Here is a 19,883-nt window from a genome sequence, read left to right as displayed (position 1 = left end):
GCCGCAGTGTGTCCCACGTGGAGTTAGGGGGTGTAAGCAGACACTCAGCCAGCTCGCTCTCCGTCCAAACAGGCAGGACGTTAACACGCAGGTAACTTTCACCAAATTGATCCCAGTCGCGGTACAGAATACAAAAGCTAGCATGGAAGGCCGTTTTAACTGTGTATTAATAGTGGTGCTTGCTGTGAGTGACCCTGGGGCCGAAAGGACAATCTTGGAGTTGCTTTTTTGGGGTAGCATCGGGCACAGCCAACTATGGCTTTGCTGCAAAACCAGGCATATTTTTGAGCTCAACCTCAGTTGTGTCTGTGTTTGTTTTGGGAGTGGGTCTAGCACTGACCTTAGGCTATTTCTACAGAATAGCGTTATTTTGGAATAACTGATGTGATTCGGAAATAACAGTCTGCGCCTACACACAAGGGCTGTGTCTAGACTGGCAAGTTTTTCTACAAAATCATCTGATTTTGCGGGAAAACTTGCCAGCTGTCTACACTGGCCGCTTGAATTTCCGGAAAAGCACTGACGATCTCATGTAAGATTGTCAGTGCTTTTCCGGAAAAACTGTGCTGCTCCCGTTCGGGCAAAAGACTTTTGCGCAAAAGGGCCAGTGTAGACAGCACAGTACTGTTTTGGGCAAAATGGCGATCGGGGTTTTTTTGCGGAAAACCACATCTAGCTTGGCCACGGACGCTTTTCCGCAAAAAGTGCTTTTGTGGAAAAGCGTCCGTGCCAATGTAGACATGCTTTTCCGCAAATGCTTTTAACGGAAAAGTTTTCCATTAAAAGCATTTGCGGAAAATCATGCCAGTCTAGACGTGGCCACAGCGGGGCTGCAGCTTTAACCTATCCATGGGATATAAACACCTGTGAGCTATCATTGGATTTTTTTCTGAGAAATTCAAGCATAATAACTGTTGGGGTAAGATTGGCATTTGGGGTCTATGCAGATGCCTCCCTGGATCGTATTCTTGCACAAGAGGGCTTATCCCTGAGCGGGAACATGAAAGTATTTGCGCAAGAAGCACTGATTTTGTACAGTACAAAGTCAGTGCTCTTGCATAAATTCAAGCAGCCAGTGTAGACAGCTGGCAAGTTTTTGCCAGTCTAGATGCACCCCAGGAGTCTGGCAAATTTCCTGAATACTTAGGTACAGGGATACAGCCAACACTACAACAGATCCCACAGTGGGAGGCTGTGGAGTCCAGTGACCAAGGGAGACAAGGCAACAGAAGAATATGGAAATGTGTTATTTCCAGAGGCAGGAGAACCCAACGGATCAAATTGTTGCCAGGCACTGAGTAAGACAGGTGAAGAGATCAACCTCCAAGAACCAACCAGAGGGAAGGACCTACAGACAGCAGAGAACTGCTGCCAGCTCAAGGGAGGCAGAGCCAGAGACACCCAGGAGAACTGGACGTATAAGACAGACTCTATACTAAGGCATTCTGCAACAGGCAGGAGGATTCCAGCACAGCCTGCTGCCTTTTGTGAGCAAAGACGAAGGACATCACCAGAATAAACATGATTCTGCAGCTGACATCAGTACCAAAGACACTGCCCCAGACACGTTTCCACAGATCTGGGAACTCTCCTGCACAGGGGCAGATGACTGTTTTGCGGGGCCCCGGGCAGCGTAACTCTGCGGGCCCCCCCTCCTTGCCACGGCGCATGCGCAGGGCTTTTTTAAGCGCGGGGCCTGGGGCGGCCGCCCTGTTCGCCCTGCCCTATATCCGTCCCTGCTCCTGCACAGGCTGGAGGCAGTGCTTAAAAGGGGAAGTCTGAGAAAGGGGCAGGAAATGGAAGGGAACATCCATTTGCTGTGAACTCTCGGGAAGGGGCAAGCTTGCAGATACTGACCTAACCAAAGATGGACTGGGGACCTTCGAGGCTCAGAGACTTTTATTTACTCCGCAGAAAGAGGAGATGATAGTAGGAAGCGATCCAGGGAGGCATCTGCATAGACCCCAAATGCCAATCTCATCTGCCTACCACTGAGCCCTGGATCAGAGCCAGGTGGAGAGGATGGGCAAAGGCAGAAGTCTATCCCTTGGTGGAGAACCAAGCCAAATGAGAAGCCTGGGATGAAGACAAACCTACACACCCTGTCCTGACCACTAGGTGGCACTGCCAGTGCATGCTCCCCTTCCCATGGTACAAAACGAAGGTTACTCACCTTGTGCAGTAACTGGAGTTCTTTGAGATGGTGTTCCCGTGGGTGCTCCATGTTTGGTCTTGGTGCTGTCCCAGCACCTGGATTGGAGATTTTGCAGCAGTCCCTACTGGGCCGTGCATGCAGAACACGAACCAGTGTGTGCCATGCCAGTCGGAAGCCCCAGGTCTGAAGTAGAGGGGAGGAGGGTGGGTTGTGGAGCATCCACGGGGACACCATCTCGAAGAACTCCAGTTATTGCACAAGGTGAGTAACCTTCATTTCTTCTTCGAGAGGTCCCTGTGGATGCTCCACGCTTGGTGATTAACAAGCAGTTTCGCTCCTTGGTGGATGGGGCTTTGGAATGTTACAGTAGGCAGATGATAGTACTGCTGAGCCCACTGCAGTGTCGCCTGCGTACGAAAGTGCCTAGTGCTTAGCAGAGGTAAGTTGCAATGCCCAAGTGGCTGTCTTGCAAATGTCTGTTAGTGACACATTATGTAGGTACACTGTGGACGCAGATACGGCTCTAGTGGAATGAGCTGTCAAGTGTAACGGTAGCTGTAGACCCATGAGCATGTAAGCAATTTTTATGCAATCTGTTATTCATTTCAACAACCTCTGTTCCAATATGGGGTGTCCCTTCACTTGATTGGCGAAGGCGAGGAATAGGCAAGGTGATTGTCTGAAGGGTCTAGTTCTTTCTAGATAAAAGGACAATGCTTGTCGAACATTGAGGGTGTGCATGGCAGACTCTAAGGAGTTTGCGTGTGGCTTTAGGAAGAACACAGGTAGGTTTACCGTTTCATTGATATGGAAAGATGACGGAACCTTTGGTAGGTATTTTGGATGTGTACGAAGGGTAACCCTATCACCGTGAAATACTGTGAAGGGTGGGTTGGCCATGAAGGGTGGGTTGGCCACGAATGCAGCTATGTCCCAGCCCGGTGGGCCGACGTTACATCAGTCAGGAATGCAATCTTCAAAGAAAGGTGCGAAAGGGAGCAAGAGGTGAGGGGCTCAAAAGGCAACCTGGTCAAGGCTCGCAGTACTCGCCTGAGATCCCAGGCAGGCACCAGGATATGTAAGATTCCTTTTGCAAGGCTGTAATGGCCGCTAGGTGTACCTTGATGGAACTGAAGGAGAGCGATGATTGTTTTAAGGGGAGTAGATAATCAAGGATGAAGGACAAAGGTGTTGAGGTTGGGTCCTGCCCCTTCGATGTACACCATGTTGAGAATCGCTTCCGCTTGTAAGTGTAGGAGGTGTGGGTGGAGTCCTTACAACTGTGGAAGAGGATTACTCGGATCTGTTCTGGGAGGGCTAGTTCTACATGGGAGAGGCATGAAGGAGCCATGCTGTTAGATGTAGCTTGTGTAGATCCAGGTAGGTTTGCTTTGTCTGTCCCAGAGTGATTAGACTGTGTTGGAAAGGGAGATTGATGGGTTTGCGGACCAATATCCTCAGCAGGAAGGGATACCATGGTTGTCTGGGGTAGGTGGGGGCTATCAGGATGACTGTGGAGCCGTCCGTCCTGATCTTCTGAACGACCCTGGCCAGAAATGGTAAGGGGAAGGCATAAGCAAGGTCATGATCCCATTGAATGAGGAAGGCATCCTCGAGAGATCCTGTCCCTATGCCTGCTCTTGAGCAAAACTGAGTGCATTTGGTATTGTGTGGCATTGCAAACAGATCGGCCCCATCTGTGAAAAAGGGAGTGTGCTATCGAGTGGTTGAGTACCCATTTGTGATGTTGGGGGAAGTGCCTGCTGAGAGCATCACCCGTCATGTTAGAAACATCTGGTATGTGGATTGAGGAGAGGTGGATATGGCTCATACAAAAATTCCACAGCTTAATGGCTTCGGTGCAAAGGGGTGGAGAACTGGCCCCTTCCTGTCTGTTGATATAGAAGACACGAGCAATGTTGTCTGAGAGGACACAGATATGCTTGTTGGTGATAGAAGGCAGAAGAAGGTCTGCAAGCATTGTGTACAGCATGCAATTCTAGCAGATTTATGTGTAAAAACATCCCTGGGGTTGACGAGAGGCCTTGGGCAGTCTGATCTCGGAAATGAACACCTCGTCCGGAGAGGGAGGCGTCGGTTGTAATCATGCACGAGGGGGAAAGGCTGAAGGAAGGGGACACCCGTGCAAAGATTGGTTGATTTGGTCCACCAAAGGAGAGATGTTTTGACCTTGTGCGGTATTGTGAGCGAAAATGACATGGGGTGTTTCTGAGGCTTGTATGCTCTGGAAAACCAAACTTGTAGGCAGCGCATGTAAAGTTGATCATGTGGAACTATGAATGTTGTGTTCGCCATGTAGCCAAGAAGTTGCAGGCAATCCTTGGCTGTGGTGCAAGAGGCAAGGTACATCCTTGTGGCTAGAGTCTGAATGGTGAGGAATCTTTCGTGAGGTAGATGGGCCTGAGCAGCTGTATGGTCCTTGCTGATTTCATCTGCGACGATGCCTTGAGAAGGTAGTCGTCGAGATAAGGGGTAGATCTTGGCTTGTTCTTGTCGAGATTCCCATGGAGTGAAGATGTGCTGTGATTACGGCGAGTACCTTGGAGAAAACCGGAGGGGCCGTGGAGAGACGGAAGGCAGTACTCGGTATTGGTAGTGGTCCTGGCCTACCATGAATCTCAGGAATTTTCTATGAGCGGGATGGATCAGAATATCCTGGAGGTTGAGGGCTGAAAACCAATCGCCTCATTGCAATGCTGGGATAATGGTGGATAGAGTGACCATGCGAAAATGTTGCATTTTGATTAATCTGTTCAGTTTGATTAATCTGTTCAGCCTCCAGCCTCCTGATTTCTTTTGAGTTAGAAAATAGTGGGAATAGAAGCCCCTGCCTCTGTGCTCCTGTGGAACCCACTCTATGGCTCCTAGATCTAATAGATCAGTGGTCTCCAACCTTTTTACACCCAAGATCACTTTTTAAATGTCAGAACAAGCTAAGATCTACCGCCTCATCCTTCCCCCAAGATCCCACCCCTTCCTTGAAGCACCTCCCTCTCTATTCTCCTCCTCTCCATCACTTGCTATCCCCAGCCTTTATGCACTCTACACTGCTGCTTTTTTTCCTATTCTTCTGTAGGAAAAGGTTTTTCCAATATCTGGCCTGTCTAGACTGGACCAAATGTCAGAAAAAACCCTTCTTTCGCAAGTCCCCTTATTCCTCGTGGAATGAGGAATGCAAGGGTTACCGAAAGAACATGTTTGCTCTTCCACTAAAAAAAGCGGAAGAACAAACGAAGATGCGGAAGAGTTTTCTGGGATCTCTCTGGAATCCTGGAAAAACTCCTGCAGTCTCTCTGTCCCCTCACTGGGTTGAGACAGGATATGTGGGCTCTGGGGTGGGAATGATGGATTTGGGTGTGGGAAGGGGTGAGTGATGTAAGCTCTGGGAGGACATTTGGATGCAGGAGGAGGTGGAGAAGGGGACACTGGCTCAGGGAGGGGGCTCCAAGCTGGGGAGTGTTGGGGTCATATGGAGGCTTGGAGTACTAAGTAAGCCACAGGCTTGCGGATGTGAGGGAGCAGGAATTTGGGTTGGGATATGTCAGGGACTCAGGGCAGGGGGTTCCAGTGTATGATAGACTCAGATCTAGGGTCTGGAGGAGGGTGCAGGAGTGTTATGATGCTTCAGATAGATGGGGGCTTGGCTCCAATTGGGGGCTTGTTGGCCAGGCTTCATTTTTAAATAAAATACTATATCAAACACAAAACATTTCTGCATTGTCTTTATTTAGAAGGGCAGGGAACCTGTTTTGAATCAGAGTCACTGACCCACAGAAAAGTCGGTTGGAGCCACGCAAGTGAGATGCAATAACTCCTCCAAAACCCCCCAAGACTCACTAATGTAGCCCCAACTGTGCTGGTGGGAACAGGGGACATGGTACTGGGGAAGGGTGCTAGTGGGTGCTGGGGCAGGGGACAGGGTGCTGGAGTGAGGGCAGGGTGCCGGTGGGGGCGGGGGACAGGGTTTTGCAGCAGGTGACAGGGTGCCAGTGAGGACTGGGTTCTGCATCGGGGGATAGGGTGTTGCAGGGGGCAGGGAGTCCCCCGCACCCACCTTCTGCCGGGACTCCTCTGGGGACAATTCCCCCTCCACCCTGCAGAGGAGGGAAAGCCCCAGCGCATGCCTCCTCCGGGGACGACTCCCCCCACAGAGGAGGAAAAGCCCCAGTGTGCACCTCCTCCAGGGACGACTTCCCCCCTCCCCCCGCAGAGGAGGGAAGCCCCAGCGCATGCCTCCTCCAGGGACAACTCCCCCCCGCAGAGGAGGGAAAGCCCCAGCGCGCACCTCCTCTGGGGACTCCTCCTCCCCCGCTCTGCAAGTTCCCAGCACACCACAGACCTTGGGGAGGGGAGCAGCCAGCGCACTTCCAGAACCCCAGAAGTGGTGCGCAGCTGCTGGATTTCTGTCCACCCCGCAGGAAATTGGCGCTACCTCCATTGTCACTGGAGGTAGGTAGTGGTGCTTCTTGGGGGTAGCGGGAAATCAGAGGGGGGGCCCCCGAACGTCTCACGATCAACGGGTTGGTGACCACGGTAATAGATGAAGCATCTCTTGTCATAGCTGGGTGTTGTGAGGGTGGTCCCTGAAGAGGGATGGGGTAGGTGGGCAGATAGGAGGCTTGGAGAGGAATGGGATTTTGTAATTAGACAGGATATGGTCGAGCACCTATCTGTCTGAGGTGATGTAAGCCCGTTGGTGGTAGAATGGGTGAAACCGATTCTGGAAAGTTTGTATCGTCATTCTCGGCATTGAAATTTGTAGGGGGTTTTCTAGGCCCTCGACCAAGTGTTCAAATTTGCTTGTTGGGCGGTGGTGGCTAAGAGGTTGAGCCCAAAAACTGTCTCAGTCTCTGAGGCCGGGTTCTGTTTCTATTAGGATTGTTATCCTGCTGCTGGTTAAGATAGGATGGGTAGTGTGGCCACTGGCATGGTTGAATCCGTATTGTCTCTGCCTGTTGGCCCAATGTGCGGAGAGTGGCATGGGAGTCCTTCATTGTGTTTAGGACCTCATTGGTCTTGGCTGCAAACAGCTTTTCTCGATCAAACAGCAGGTCTTCCACCGTGGATTGGTTCTCACGCGGGAATGTAGCTGAAGAAAACCAGGAAGCTCTATGCATCACAATGGCAGTGGCTGTGGTTCTAGTGGCAGTATCGGCAGTATCTAGTGCTGCCTGGAGGGCAGCTCTAGAAATGGCATGTCCCTCCTAAAGTATTGCAGTGAATCGAGGTCTCTTTGCCTCAGGGATCATCAGCAAACTCCATAAGTTTGTAGTAATTGCGAAAGTTGTATTTTGCTAACAAGGCTGAATAGTTTGAGATTCTGAACTGTAAAGTTGCAGAAGTATACGTCTTGCGCCTCTTTGTATCCTTGTCTGGTGGAGTGGTGTGAAAGTGATGTTGTTTCGCCCACTGGTGTGCAGCTTCCACCACTAGCGAGTTTGGTGTGGGGTGAGTAAAGAGGAATTGAGAGGTATTGGTGGGTACCTAGTATTTTTTGTCTGCACACATGCACGTAGGTGGGATCGATTCAGGCATTTGCCAAATTGTGTTATCCAGATCCAAAATGGTGGGATTTGTCCAATAACAAAACTTCTTTGGGTTATCTACAAATAATAGACAATCATTTTCTAATACAGGGTTCTGCACCCAGCACTTAGTGTCAAACCTCATTCTGATGGACAAAGAGCAGTTAATCACTGGTCTGAACATTAGCAGTTGCATGATCATGTTCTAGTTGCATTTACTTTGTGCAAAGTTTATTAATAAAAGGAAAGAAACAAAAGATTGAGCGTAAAATTGTTAAAGGAATCAAATCATATACACCAATGGCAAAGTTCTTGGTGCAGGCTAGTAGCAGAGATGAAACGATCTGCTGTTTTATAGGTCTCTGGAATACATCCTTTGCTAGGATGGGTCATCAGTCCTTTCAGCCTCAGTTTGTAGCAAAGATGATTCAGAAGTGATGAGCTGGAATGAAAACTGGATTGAAGATGGGAATGAAAACAAATGGAAGAACTTTAGGGACTTTTTATACCCTGGCTCATGCAGAGGGGTTCATGCTGCATGAAAGTCTGCCCCAAGATGGAGTTTGTCACATGAGCAAGTCACCTGTCCAGGCATGACTCAGTCCTTTTTAGGCAGCAGCCATGGCTCATGTGCTGGTCTGAACATTTGCAGCAAACTTCCTCGAATTGGATTGGCACCACCTGAGGTGCACTGGCAGTGAAGTGTTACTATTCACTTGACTAGCATCCATTTCACAGTAGAGTGGCCAAGCCTCCTGGTTATATCTCCCAAAGTGCACATTTGAAATAACGTACATAGCCAATGCTCATAACATCAATTACAAAAATCATACCTACGTATGAATAGTATAAAACGATTCATAAACTTTTCATAGACATCTTACTTGGACCACTTTTAACCAGATTTGATGCAAACATATATACTTGCTCACTTAGGGCCCATGACATCCAGCCCCACTTTAAGGCTCCAGCCAAGAGTCTGGCTTATGGCCAGAGTCCAAGAGCAGCTAATTAGCACCCAGACCCTCCCTAAGCTAGCATCAGGAACAGAGAGCTGCCTGAACACCCCAGCTCCTCCCTCTGCTGAGCCATGGGCTCCCTGTTCCTGCTTCTGCTCCCCTGGGCTTGATTTCCTGCCATCCCAACTTGCTGTCTTGTGGCATCCAATTGGTGGTTCTGATCCCAATTGTGTCTTTTGCTTCTGAGTCACATCTGACTGTGGAAGGGAGTGTAGGACCCTGTTCTTCCCCACACACTGCAATGACAATGGTCTTAACAGAATTTTATCCTTTTCTATTCACACCATTTCTCCAGTTTGTCAAGATCCTTTTGAATTCAAACCTTGTCCTCTACAGCACTTGCAACCCCTTCCCTCTTAGAATCACCCATAAGCATTATGCATGTAGTCTCTGTGCCACTATCTAAATAATTTATGAAGATATTGATTAGAATCTGCCCCAGGACAGGTCCCTTCAGGATTCCATTCAATACACTCTTTCTGCTCATTTGTGAACCATAATGTATATCTGAGTGCGGTTTTCCAATCACTTGTGTTGTTATGCTTGTAAGAAACACAAAGGATTTTTTTCAGGGGAAAGGCGAAGTGCCACATTTATTGAAAATACAAAATGAAAAGAGCAATATGCACATGGGTCATGGCTGTATCGCTGCACCGTGTTTGGCAAAGGCTGTGCATACACGCTGGGGAGTGGCCCTACTACTATGACAAATGCAGCAAGACCTATAGTGGGGACAGTACATATAGAATCTATCAACGCATGGACACTGGGGAGCAGCTGCAAGAGCTTCAGCAACACCAGTGCATTGACCAACACACACCAGAGAGCGGACGTACAGTTGTGCTGACCATGTAAGTGCTTTGCTAGATTGAGCAACCTCACCTGGCACCGGGTCCTGCACTCCTATGTCCTCATGCCACCACAAGAACCAGAGGGGCTTTTGGCAGCTGGTGGGACTGATGCAGCACCAGCAGGTGCAAACTGTGGAGTGCTCCTGTCCCAGAGAGACTTGCACAGATACAGACAGACATCATCTTTCTATCCAAGTGCAAGAAGATGGACATCGTACCCAAAGGACTGAAAGTGAACAATCCATTAAGATCAACATACTGCACTGACTACAGTGAAAGACTCTGCCTCACACTATCCAAGAAATTAAGAAACCACCTGATAAGTATTTTATACAAGAAACAGAAAACCATCAAGAATGACATTTCTAACTTAGATCATCTCATCTCAAGACAAACATCCACACCGACTGACACCTTGCAAGACTTTTGTTCCACCAGACAAGAAATCTACTATACACACTTCTATTCCCTACAACAAAGAAAAGACAATAAATTTTCTAACCTGCTCCATATCACTGGCTACAACAGCAACTGCCTCAACCCACCGGATAATATTGTTAACCTCTCCAGCTACAAACTCAATCCAGCAGAAAAGTCTGTCTTGTCCCGGGGTCTCTCTTTCTGCCCCACGTCCCCCACAAACTGGATACAATTTTGTGGTGACCTTGAGGCTTTTTTTCGCCGCCTCCGTCTCTGAGAATATTTCCAAACCACCACTGAACATCAATCTGACCTACCAGATCCCCCCTATCAACACCAAAGGAAAAATAATTCTATATGGACTCCCCCTGATGGTCGGAATTACAATCTGGATTTCTATATACACAGCTTCCGCAACAACGCACAGACTGACATTATTCGCAAACGACAACAAGCGACACACAATCTTAGCCGCGCTGAACACCATGCCATCCAGAGTCTCAAAAACAACCTGGACATTGTAATCAAACCAGCTGACAAAGGGGGTGCTGTGGTCATTATGAATAAGGCCGACTATAACCAGGAGGCAACCAGACAACTCTCGAACACCACATTTTACAAACCTCTCCCCTCTGATCCCACCTTGGAATACCAAAAGAAACTACACTGTCTCCTTAAAAGCCTCCCCACAGCTACTCGGGAACAAATCCACACAGAATCACCTTCTGACCCCCAACCAGGATTGTTCTATCTACTTTCCAAGATCCATAAACCTGGGCACCCCGGACGTCCCATCATCTCTGGTATTGGCACGCTCACTACTGGTCTATCCAGCTATGTAGACACTCTTCTCAAACCCTTCGTAACCAATACCCCCAGCTATCGCCGAGACACTACTGACTTCCTAAGGAAACTACAAAACATCGATAACCTCCCCAATAATACCATCCTTGCCACCATGGATGTAGAAGCTCTATATACCAACATCCCACATGAAGACGGATTACAAGCAATTAGAAACACTATCCCAGAGGACACTACTGCCAACCTGATAGCAGACCTATGTAACTTTGTTCTCACCCACAATTATTTCCAGTTTGAGAACAACTTATACCTCCAGATCAGCGGCACAGCCATGGGTACACGCATGGCCCCACAGTATGCTAACATCTTTATGGCTGACCTAGAACAACGTTTCCTCAACTCCCGTCCCCTTTCACCCCTCCTCTACCTACGGTACATCGATGACATCTTTATGATCTGGACGCATGGCCAAGAAACACTGGAGATATTCCACAGAGATTTCAACAACCTACACCCCACCATCAACCTCAGCCTGGACCATTCTACACGAGAGATCCACTTCCTGGACACCACCGTACAAATCAACAATGGAAAATTAGACACCACTCTCTACAGAAAACCCACCGACTCATACAGTTACCTACATGCTTCCAGCTCCCATCCAGAACACACCACACGATCCATCGTCTATAGCCAAGCCCTTAGATACAACCGCATCTGCTCTAATTCCACTGACAGAGACCAGAAGCTTCAGGATCTCTACCAAGCATTTATAAACCTCAACTACCCACCCAGAGAAATAAAAAAGCAAATTGAAAGAGCCAGACGAATACCTAGAAACCATCTACTTCAAGACAGACCCAAGAAAACCAACAATAGAACACCACTTGTCATCACCTACAACCCCCAACTTAAACCTGTCCAACACATTATCAATAAACTACAGCCTATATTGGAACAGGATACCATACTCAAAGAGGCTCTGGGAGACAGACCCATAGTCTCCTATAGACAACCACCTAACCTCAAGATGATTCTTACCAACCACCACAGGACATACCACACTAATACCAACCCTGGTACCTTCCCTTGCAACAAACCCCGTTGCCAGCTTTGTCCACATATTCATTCTGCTGATACCATTATTGGACCTAACCAAGTGAGTTATAAGATCAAGAACACATATTCCTGCGCATCCAGAAATATAATCTATGCTATCATGTGCCGAAAGTGTCCGTCTGCTATGTACATTGGACAAACATCTCAGACACTTCGCCAAAGGATTAATGCCCACAAAACAGATATCAGACAAGATCACAAAGAGAAAACAGTTTCTTGCCATTTTAACCAGAAAGGACACTCTCTCAATGACTTAACCACCTGCATTCTGCTACAAAGACCTTTTACATCTGCACTTGAAAGGGAATCCTCTGAACTGTCATTCATGTTAAAATTCGACACTTTCCAAAAAGGACTCAACAAACATTTGAACTATCTCACCCATTACCAAGATAGTTTCCCCAATTATCACCTCTAATACCATTAACTCACAAACATCCCACTCTCCCTACCTCTAATATCATCAATTCACAGACACTTACCTTCCTTCCTCCCCCCCCCCCTGCATCCCCCTCCTGTTCTGCAATGTGATTTGTCCTTTTCATATTTGTTCATTTTTTTAATTGTACCCTTTGGTATATATGGTTGTGACTACTTTCTTCCACTATTTGATCTGAGGAAGTGGGTCTGGCCCACGAAAGCTCATCATCTAATAAACCATCTTGTTAGTCTTTAAAGTGCTACATTGTCCTGCATTTTGCTTCAGCTACCCCAGACTAACACGGCTACATCTCTATCACTGTCCCAGAGAGAATGTGGGGCAGGGAAGGGGACTTGTGTGAGCAGCATGGGGAAGAGCAGACAGGTGCAGGGATTTTAGAGTGGATAGTCAGGGCCTACTTCATTAGGGAACTCGCCATCCAGCTGGGATCCAGCCAGGATATCCCCTCTCCCTGTAGGTGGCAGCAGAGTCAATTAATCCTTTTGAAACTGTAAAAGATACTCAAGGGCTGTGTCTACATTGGCATGATTTACATGCTGCCTGTCTACACTGGCGGGGAGTTCTTGCGCAAGAACACTGACGGTCTAATGTATGAAATCAGGGCTTCTTGCGCAAGAACTATGATGCTCCCGCTCAGGAAAAAGCCTCCTGTGCAACTGTTCTTGCGCAAGAGGCCAGTGTAGACAGGCAACGTGAATTTCTTGCACAAGAAAGCCTGATGGCTAAAATGGTCATCGGAGCTTTCTTGCACAAGAAAGCGTCTACACTGGCATGGATGCTTTTGCGCAAAAGCACGTATCTTGCACAAAAGCACATGCCAGTGTAGACGCTCTCTTGCGCAAATACTTCAACGCAAAAATTCTTGCATTAAAAGTATTTGCGCAAAATCTTGCCAATGTAGACGTAGACAAGGACTATGGCTATTTCATTTAACAAATGAAGTATGTGTTTCTGTGCGGGTTCAATGTAGTGACCAGATGTCCCATTTTTAAAGAGAGTCTCCCATATCTAAGCCCTCCTACAGGTATCCCAACTTTATTTATTTTCTGTCTCTTCCCCTCCCATCAGTACTGGTGGGTCCTACTGCTGGACGGATCCTTGCTCGCCAGCTGCCCACCCACGAGTGGTGAGTGAGCGTGTAGGAGGTCCAATAGCTAATGATGGAGGTGGGAGCTCAAGGCTGGTGATTGGGCAAAGCTGCAGTGTGCAGGGCTGGCCGCTGCCCATGCTGGTTGGTCCGTGCAGTCCTTGCTGTGGGCCAGATCCTGGCCAGCAGGATCCCCCTCCCCCCATTTCCCACCAGCACTGGCTGTTTGCAGTGGTGGCTGGTGAGAGCAGGCAGGCAGTGGCTGGTTATGTCTCACCTCTGCCGCGCACCCATTTACCCTTTACATGCTTCCCTCTCACTGCCCCCTCCCTGCTGTGCCCATTCACCCTCCCAGCTCCACTGCACCACCATATCCCCTCCCTCCCCAGGGGGTGTGTCCCACTCCCAGTGCTGTGCGAAGAACCAGCCGTTGGTCAGATCATTCAGCTCACTAGCATCCATGCTGGCAGGCTCCTTCCTTCCCCCACTGACTCTGGGTGGGCTGGCGCCTAGGGAAAGCTCAAGACCCTATGGCCCAAGGTGCTGATCAGGAGGAGCCAAGCCCTGCATGTGCCAAAGCCCTGCCCAGGGGTGGCCTGGGGAAGCTTCTCCGTCCCTCAGCTAAGCTGTGCAGTGGCAAGGAGAGAGCTTTTTCCAGCCTGTTTGTACTCTAACCTTGCAGACTCTTCAGAAGCCCCCCAGGCAAGAGCATAGCATCCTCTTCACACACTGCCCGTCCTAGGGGCCTGCCCCAAGGGCGTACAGGGCTGCTCTGTCCCCTAGTCACCCTCTACTACTAAGCCACCTCTCTGGTTGAGTTCACTGATATTCTAGTAGACAGATTCTCTTAGCCGTAGTGCTTAATGTATCCTTAGGACTTAACTCCTTTCTGCCTGCATTGTAGCCAATGCAGGTGGCTGGGTTACATCAGTGGTCAGCAGCAGCTTAGAGGTTTGATTGTAGAGGTTTTAGCTGCCTTTCAATACTGTGCAGGCAGGAAGAGAGAGGCTGCTTCCAGCCCCAGAGAGGTGGAGGTGGGAGAACAAGGGAAGAGAGAACTTCTCAAATACATGTCAGGTCATCCCTACCCTGCACCCTTCTCTCACCTCCTGTGGCTTGAAGCAGCTCACATCCCTTCTCTCCCACACAGTGCTGAAAGGCTGCTGCTGGCCATGCTGTAGTGTAAACCCTGACAGAAATCTGACCCTGCATGCCCCTCGCACATTGCCTTGAGAAGATGCAGTGCCAGGTACCAAGAGAAATGGGTTCATCCTGGGGGTCCGGTCAGATATAGAGGGTGGAGGGCACTGGGCAGGGTTGGGTTAGTCTGCTCAGTTACACCTCTCTCCCATGGGGATGGGGGTACGGGAGTATATGTGTGTGTGAGACTTCTCCCCATGCAAACATTAAAGATAAGGAGGCAAATAAAAAGACTCCAGCTACACAATATTTTTTTAATAAGGGCTCAGTCAACTTGATATTAATTTGAACATTTGTACTGCACAGTTCTGATTGATTGCCATTGAACGCGCTTGAATATGAGTAATTTTACCAGGTGTCTTGTATTCAGCATAGGGAAATATGGTCAGCCTATGGGCAGCGACCCTGGGTGGCTGATGCTATTGAGCAGCCAGAGCCCGAGGGAAGTCTAGGAATATCGGGGCTTCCCTGCTGCATATAGGGGCAGCATGGTATCAGGAGCCTGGGGCGTGGGTTCAGGAGGAAGCACCTTTGGACACAAGGATAAGGAGGGGAACGCCAGATGGGCTGGCAAAGGGGCTGAATGGACCTCTCACAAATCTGAGCCCTCTCTACTACCCAAGAGGAGTGGAGAGCTGCAAGGGATTCATACTAGTGGCCTGCAGATCCCTGTAAGGTGAGAGATCAACATCCCAGGCAGGCTCGGGACCCTCCCAGGCTGGAAAAGGCACAGGTGTGTGACAAATTTCTAGAGACAAGGTTGAGCTGCAGGGCCCAGGGGCTGGCAAGGGTGGGGTGTTCCATCCCATGCAGGGCCGAGGAGTTGCAGGGGTGGGGTGTCCCATCCCATGCAGGACCCAGGGGCTGGCAGGGGTGGGGTGTTCCATCCTACGCAGGGCCCAGGGGCTGGCAGGGGTGGGGTGTTCCATCCTACGCAGGGCCCAGGGGCTGGCAGGGGTGGGGTGTTCCATCCTTCGCAGGGCCCAGGGGCTGGCAGGGGTGGGGTGTTCCATCCTTCGCAGGGCCCAGGGGCTGGCAGGGGTGGGGTGTTCCATCCTTCGCAGGGCCCAGGGGCTGGCAGGGGTGGGGTGTTCCATCCTTCGCAGGGCCCAGGGGCTGGCAGGGGTGGGGTGTTCCATCCTTCGCAGGGCCCAGGGGCTGGCAGGGGTGGGGTGTTCCATCCTACGCAGGACCCAGGGGCTGGCAGGGGTGGGGTGTTCCATCCCATGCAGAGGTGAGGGGCTGGCAAGGGTGGGCTGCTCCATCTCATGCCGGGCCCAGGGGCTGGCAGGGGTTTGGTGTTCTATCCCATGCAGGGCTGAGGAGTGCAGGGGTGGGCTGTTCCATCCCATGCAGGGGCCGGTAGAGTGGAATGTTCCATCCCATGCATGGCCCAGGTGCTGGCTAAACCTCCTGCCAGTCCTCAGCCTGTGGCCCTGGCCTCAGCAGCGAGTTGGGTGGTTTATCCTGGAGTCCCCGGTACTGGCTCATTGCACAGAGTAGCTCAGCGTGTTCCCGTTCCAGGGCTGACAGGCGGCGCTCCTACAGGGACAAAGGGCTCAGTTACCCCAGCCAGCTGACCCTGCTCCCTTAGCCAGGAGCCCAAAGCTGGCAGCACACACCTCACTGCAAGGAGATCTCATGCCAAAGGCAACTAGCACTATCACCCCCTCCATCCCTGGCATGGTCTGGGGCAGCTCTCCTCATTTCCAGGGCTTCCCTACCATGCTCCACCCAGGAGATCCTGTCCTGAGGGACTCCTCCAACCACTTTTGTGCTGCCTTCTTGGGCACCCTCTGCAGGAGCTGTGACAGGCTGTACTTACCCCACTCAGAGGAGGTGTAGTGGAGTGTCAGGTGGGTCAGAACAGGGGATCTGGGAGTCAGGGCTCCTGGGTTCTATTCCCAGTACTGAGAAGGGCTGATGTGCAGTGCAAGGACTACTTTACCCCTCTAATTTCTGCCATCCCTGCTCAGGGCTCTAGATATTTTCCCATTCTCTGAGCGTAAGTAGGGATCAGCCCTGAGGGTGGAGGACACTGTCTGGCTCATGGTGGCTATAGAAGGAGCTCAGATCCCAGAGATCCTGCTCCTTCCACGTAGGGCCCCCAGATGTCCCCAGTTTTGTTGGTGGCAGGTGCTGGGGGGTACTCACAGGCAGCCTTGGGCCTTGACTCATTGAGGGGAAGAATATGGACATCACACTCCTGGGGATAGCCCCCACCCACCCACAATGAAAGCAGTAGGGCCGCACAGGCTGGAGCTGGGCCCAGTGAGCCCCAGCATCCTCTCTGTTACTCCCTTATGGATCAATGGGGCTGGAACTGCTGGGCTAGGGCAAGGGACCAGATCTTACCAGATGCTTTGCCCTCTCCTCGCTGGCCTTCAGCTTCTCCTGGTCCTTCCTTCGGCCACCCTCCGCTGCCGCCACCCTGTAGGAGGGAGGGTGTCAATGGAGCCTGCAGTTTGCTCTGTCCCACCGAGAGCCCTGCCCTGTGGCACCTCCCACTGCCTCCTTGCACCTCCCTCTGGGCACTTCCCCCTGCTCCTAGAAAACCTCATCCCACCTCACTCCGCATGCCACGGCCCCTGGTTTGGCCAGATCTCCCTGGGCAGTTGGTTCCAGAGCCCGATGTCAGCACATGCCCAGCCCATACTGGCTGTCATTAGAATCAGCCACGACTCAAGCCTGAGCTGCCCCTGGGGACTCACTTGAAGTCCATGCAGAGAGTGCATTGTGCTCTCCTCGCAGCCTGGCTGCCCCACACAGCACATGCCCTGGGCGCCCCTCCATTGGCTCTCTGCTGAGCCAGCACCCAGCATCACCCTGAGGCTCAGCAGTGCCATGGTGCTGCCTTTCTCCCCTATGGGCTCCCTTACCTGGTGCTGAGGTTTGCCAAATGGGCTTCCAGCTCCTCCAGTTGTCTCCGGAATCTCTCCTCCTGCCCCTGGCTCTTGGCCTGCTCCTCCAGCAGGGCCTGGTTCTGAGTGAGCAGCACTTCTAGCTGGCTCTCAAAGAACCTGTGTTTCTCCTTGGCGTCTGCCAGCTCCTTCTTCAGCTCCTCAATTTGCTTCCCGTGCTAGGGGAGCCCAACACAGGTCAGTTTGTCATGGGACATGCAGCACTCCACAGGCACAGAGAGGGCATGACCCCATCACCCGGATTCCTTACCCAGCTGCACAAATGCTGAGAGCCTAGCACAGGCTGGCAGCAGGAAAGAAGCCTCATGGTTAGAGTAGTGGGGGGTTGAAAGTCAGGACTCCTGGGTTCTGTTTGAGGAGCTCTAGGATCCTGGTTTGGGGGCTGTAGGGCTGGAGAAAGGACTCTCTTGCTGTTCCCTTCCAGGCTAATGTGGTGAGGCTGGGGGAGGGAGACCCTGGCACAGCCCTGTAAGGCCTGCTCCGGAGCCTGTATTGCTTGGGGTTTGTTGATTCAGAATGTTACCTTCTCCAGCGGCCGCATGGCGTACAGCTCAGTATGCACCTTGGCTCCTTCCTCAGCATGGCGCTGCCAGGGCACTGTGGATTTCCGTGGCAGCGAAGCAGATTGGCGGAGATTGTATCGGCCCTAGAACACACAGCACACAGTCCTTCAAGGTGCTGCAGGCTCGCAGAGGCCACAGCTCAGGCTGTCAGAGACATCGGGCCAGATGCCTCCTGGTTCCTATTGGGACAGGCTGGAACAGCTGATCATTCATGCTGGAACCCACCACCACACCACCCAAAGGAAAGGTCTCATGGCGTGTGGGGACAATGACAGCTACTGGCCCTGGTGGGGCCTGGCACTGATAGTGCCCCAGGAAGAGCAGCCATTGTGCTCCAGAGAGCAGACTGTTGCTGGTTGGCCACGGTGACAGGGAACACAAGGGGTGAGTGTGTCCAGCTCCATTCCCCCGCCCTCAATCCCCAGTGCGGCCTCTGTGGGAGTTGCACTGGAAAAGGTCACTTTGGGGGGGTCCCATCTCAGCTGGTGTGAGCAGTCTGCATCGGCTGGAGAAGGAGAGAGCAGACGAGGGACAGGATCCCCTTACCTGGTGGGCTGAATTGTATCTTGGGCTGTGCACTCCCAGGGCTGGGGGCTGCTGGGACCCCCTTACCAGATGTTCTCAGCTGTTCCCAGGGTGGGGGCAGCCTGGATCTTCTTACCAGGTGGGTTCAACCATACCTTGGGCCAGGTGTCAGGACCCCCTTACCAGGTAAGCTTGGCCATCCCTGGGGTGGGGGCAGCCTGGACCTTCTTACCGGTTGGGCTCGGCCATCCCGTGAGCGAGAGGCAGAGTTGGAAGAGCTCCCAGTGTGACTCTCCTCTCCCAGGGACTCAGCCACATGCTCCATGCTGCTCTGTTTCTGAAGCCTACGTCCTGCTTTGCTCTGGGCTGGCACGCTCTGGGTGCGCTGCACCTTCCTGCTCTCCCAGGCCTGGCGAGGGGAGGCAGGCAGCTGCTGAAGGTGCCGCTCATCGTCCTTCCCCCGGCCCTTCTGTATGTTGGTCATAGAGTGGCTCTTGATCAGGGGGCTGTGCTTGCTCAGCTCCCTTGGGGGCAGGAATCCTGGCTTCTCACAGTGGCTGAAACACAATGGTCAGGGCTGAGTGTTGCTGGGGAGAGCTAGGAGCACCAGGGGCCACAGTTTCCTCTGGAACCCACAACTATCCCTTCATTCGGAACCTAGAACCAGAACTAGCCTCTGAATCTTAATCCAAACCAGAACCTTCCAGTGAATCAGAACCTAGAGCTAGAACCATCCCTGACCCAGAACTGGAACTATTCCCAAAAGCCCAAACTGAACCAGAATTGCAATAATCACCTGAACTAAAACCATTAATCGCACCCAACCTGGAGTCATCACCAAGACCATTACCCCAAATCATCCAGAACGATCCTAAGCTAGAGCCATCCACTCTACCTACTCAGAACCATTCGTAGCAAGATGAGGGCCTGAAACATAAGCCCACATATCACAGGCCTGGATATGAGGCCTGAGGCCCAAGACTTTCCTAATATAAATCAAAGAGAAGCTGTGAGCAAGAGGCAGGCCCTGCTCACAGAAACGGGCAAGAACAAGGCTGATATTCCAAAAACACGCATACCTAAGAGGTACTAAGCACAGGCCCTAAGCACATTCTAGCGGGGTCGTAACAGAACACTTAATTAAGAAACACGTTAGTACCAACCTCCTTCTCATAAATAACAAGCATTCCAACCCAAGTTCAGGACTGTGTCTAAACTGACAGCATGATAG

General features: G+C 51.1%; 1 protein-coding gene across 4 annotated transcripts in view; it reads right to left on the bottom strand.

Annotated features, from left to right (window-relative positions):
• Nucleotides 1-13,828: 13,828 nt before the first annotated feature.
• RASAL3 (RAS protein activator like 3) overlaps nt 13,829-19,883 on the bottom strand; it is a 40,603-nt gene continuing 34,548 nt past the window's right edge. For 2 of the 4 annotated variants that reach the window (XM_075902125.1, XM_075902127.1), the window contains 5 exons: nt 18,885-19,209; nt 18,088-18,210; nt 17,523-17,722; nt 16,999-17,074; nt 13,831-16,185 (listed from right to left, as the gene is read on the bottom strand). In XM_075902125.1, coding sequence (XP_075758240.1) covers nt 16,048-16,185; nt 16,999-17,074; nt 17,523-17,722; nt 18,088-18,210; nt 18,885-19,209 — 862 coding nt within the window. In that variant the 3' untranslated portion in view covers nt 13,831-16,047. Of the gene's footprint in view, nt 16,186-16,998; nt 17,075-17,522; nt 17,723-18,087; nt 18,211-18,884; nt 19,210-19,883 lie in introns of all 4 variants that reach the window. The other 2 variants (XM_075902124.1, XM_075902126.1) reach the window with 2 other exon arrangements.

This window comes from Pelodiscus sinensis, chromosome 19 (genome assembly GCF_049634645.1).
Source record: "Pelodiscus sinensis isolate JC-2024 chromosome 19, ASM4963464v1, whole genome shotgun sequence".
Taxonomy (NCBI): domain Eukaryota; kingdom Metazoa; phylum Chordata; order Testudines; family Trionychidae; genus Pelodiscus; species Pelodiscus sinensis.
This window is presented reverse-complemented; position numbering and strand designations above follow the sequence as displayed.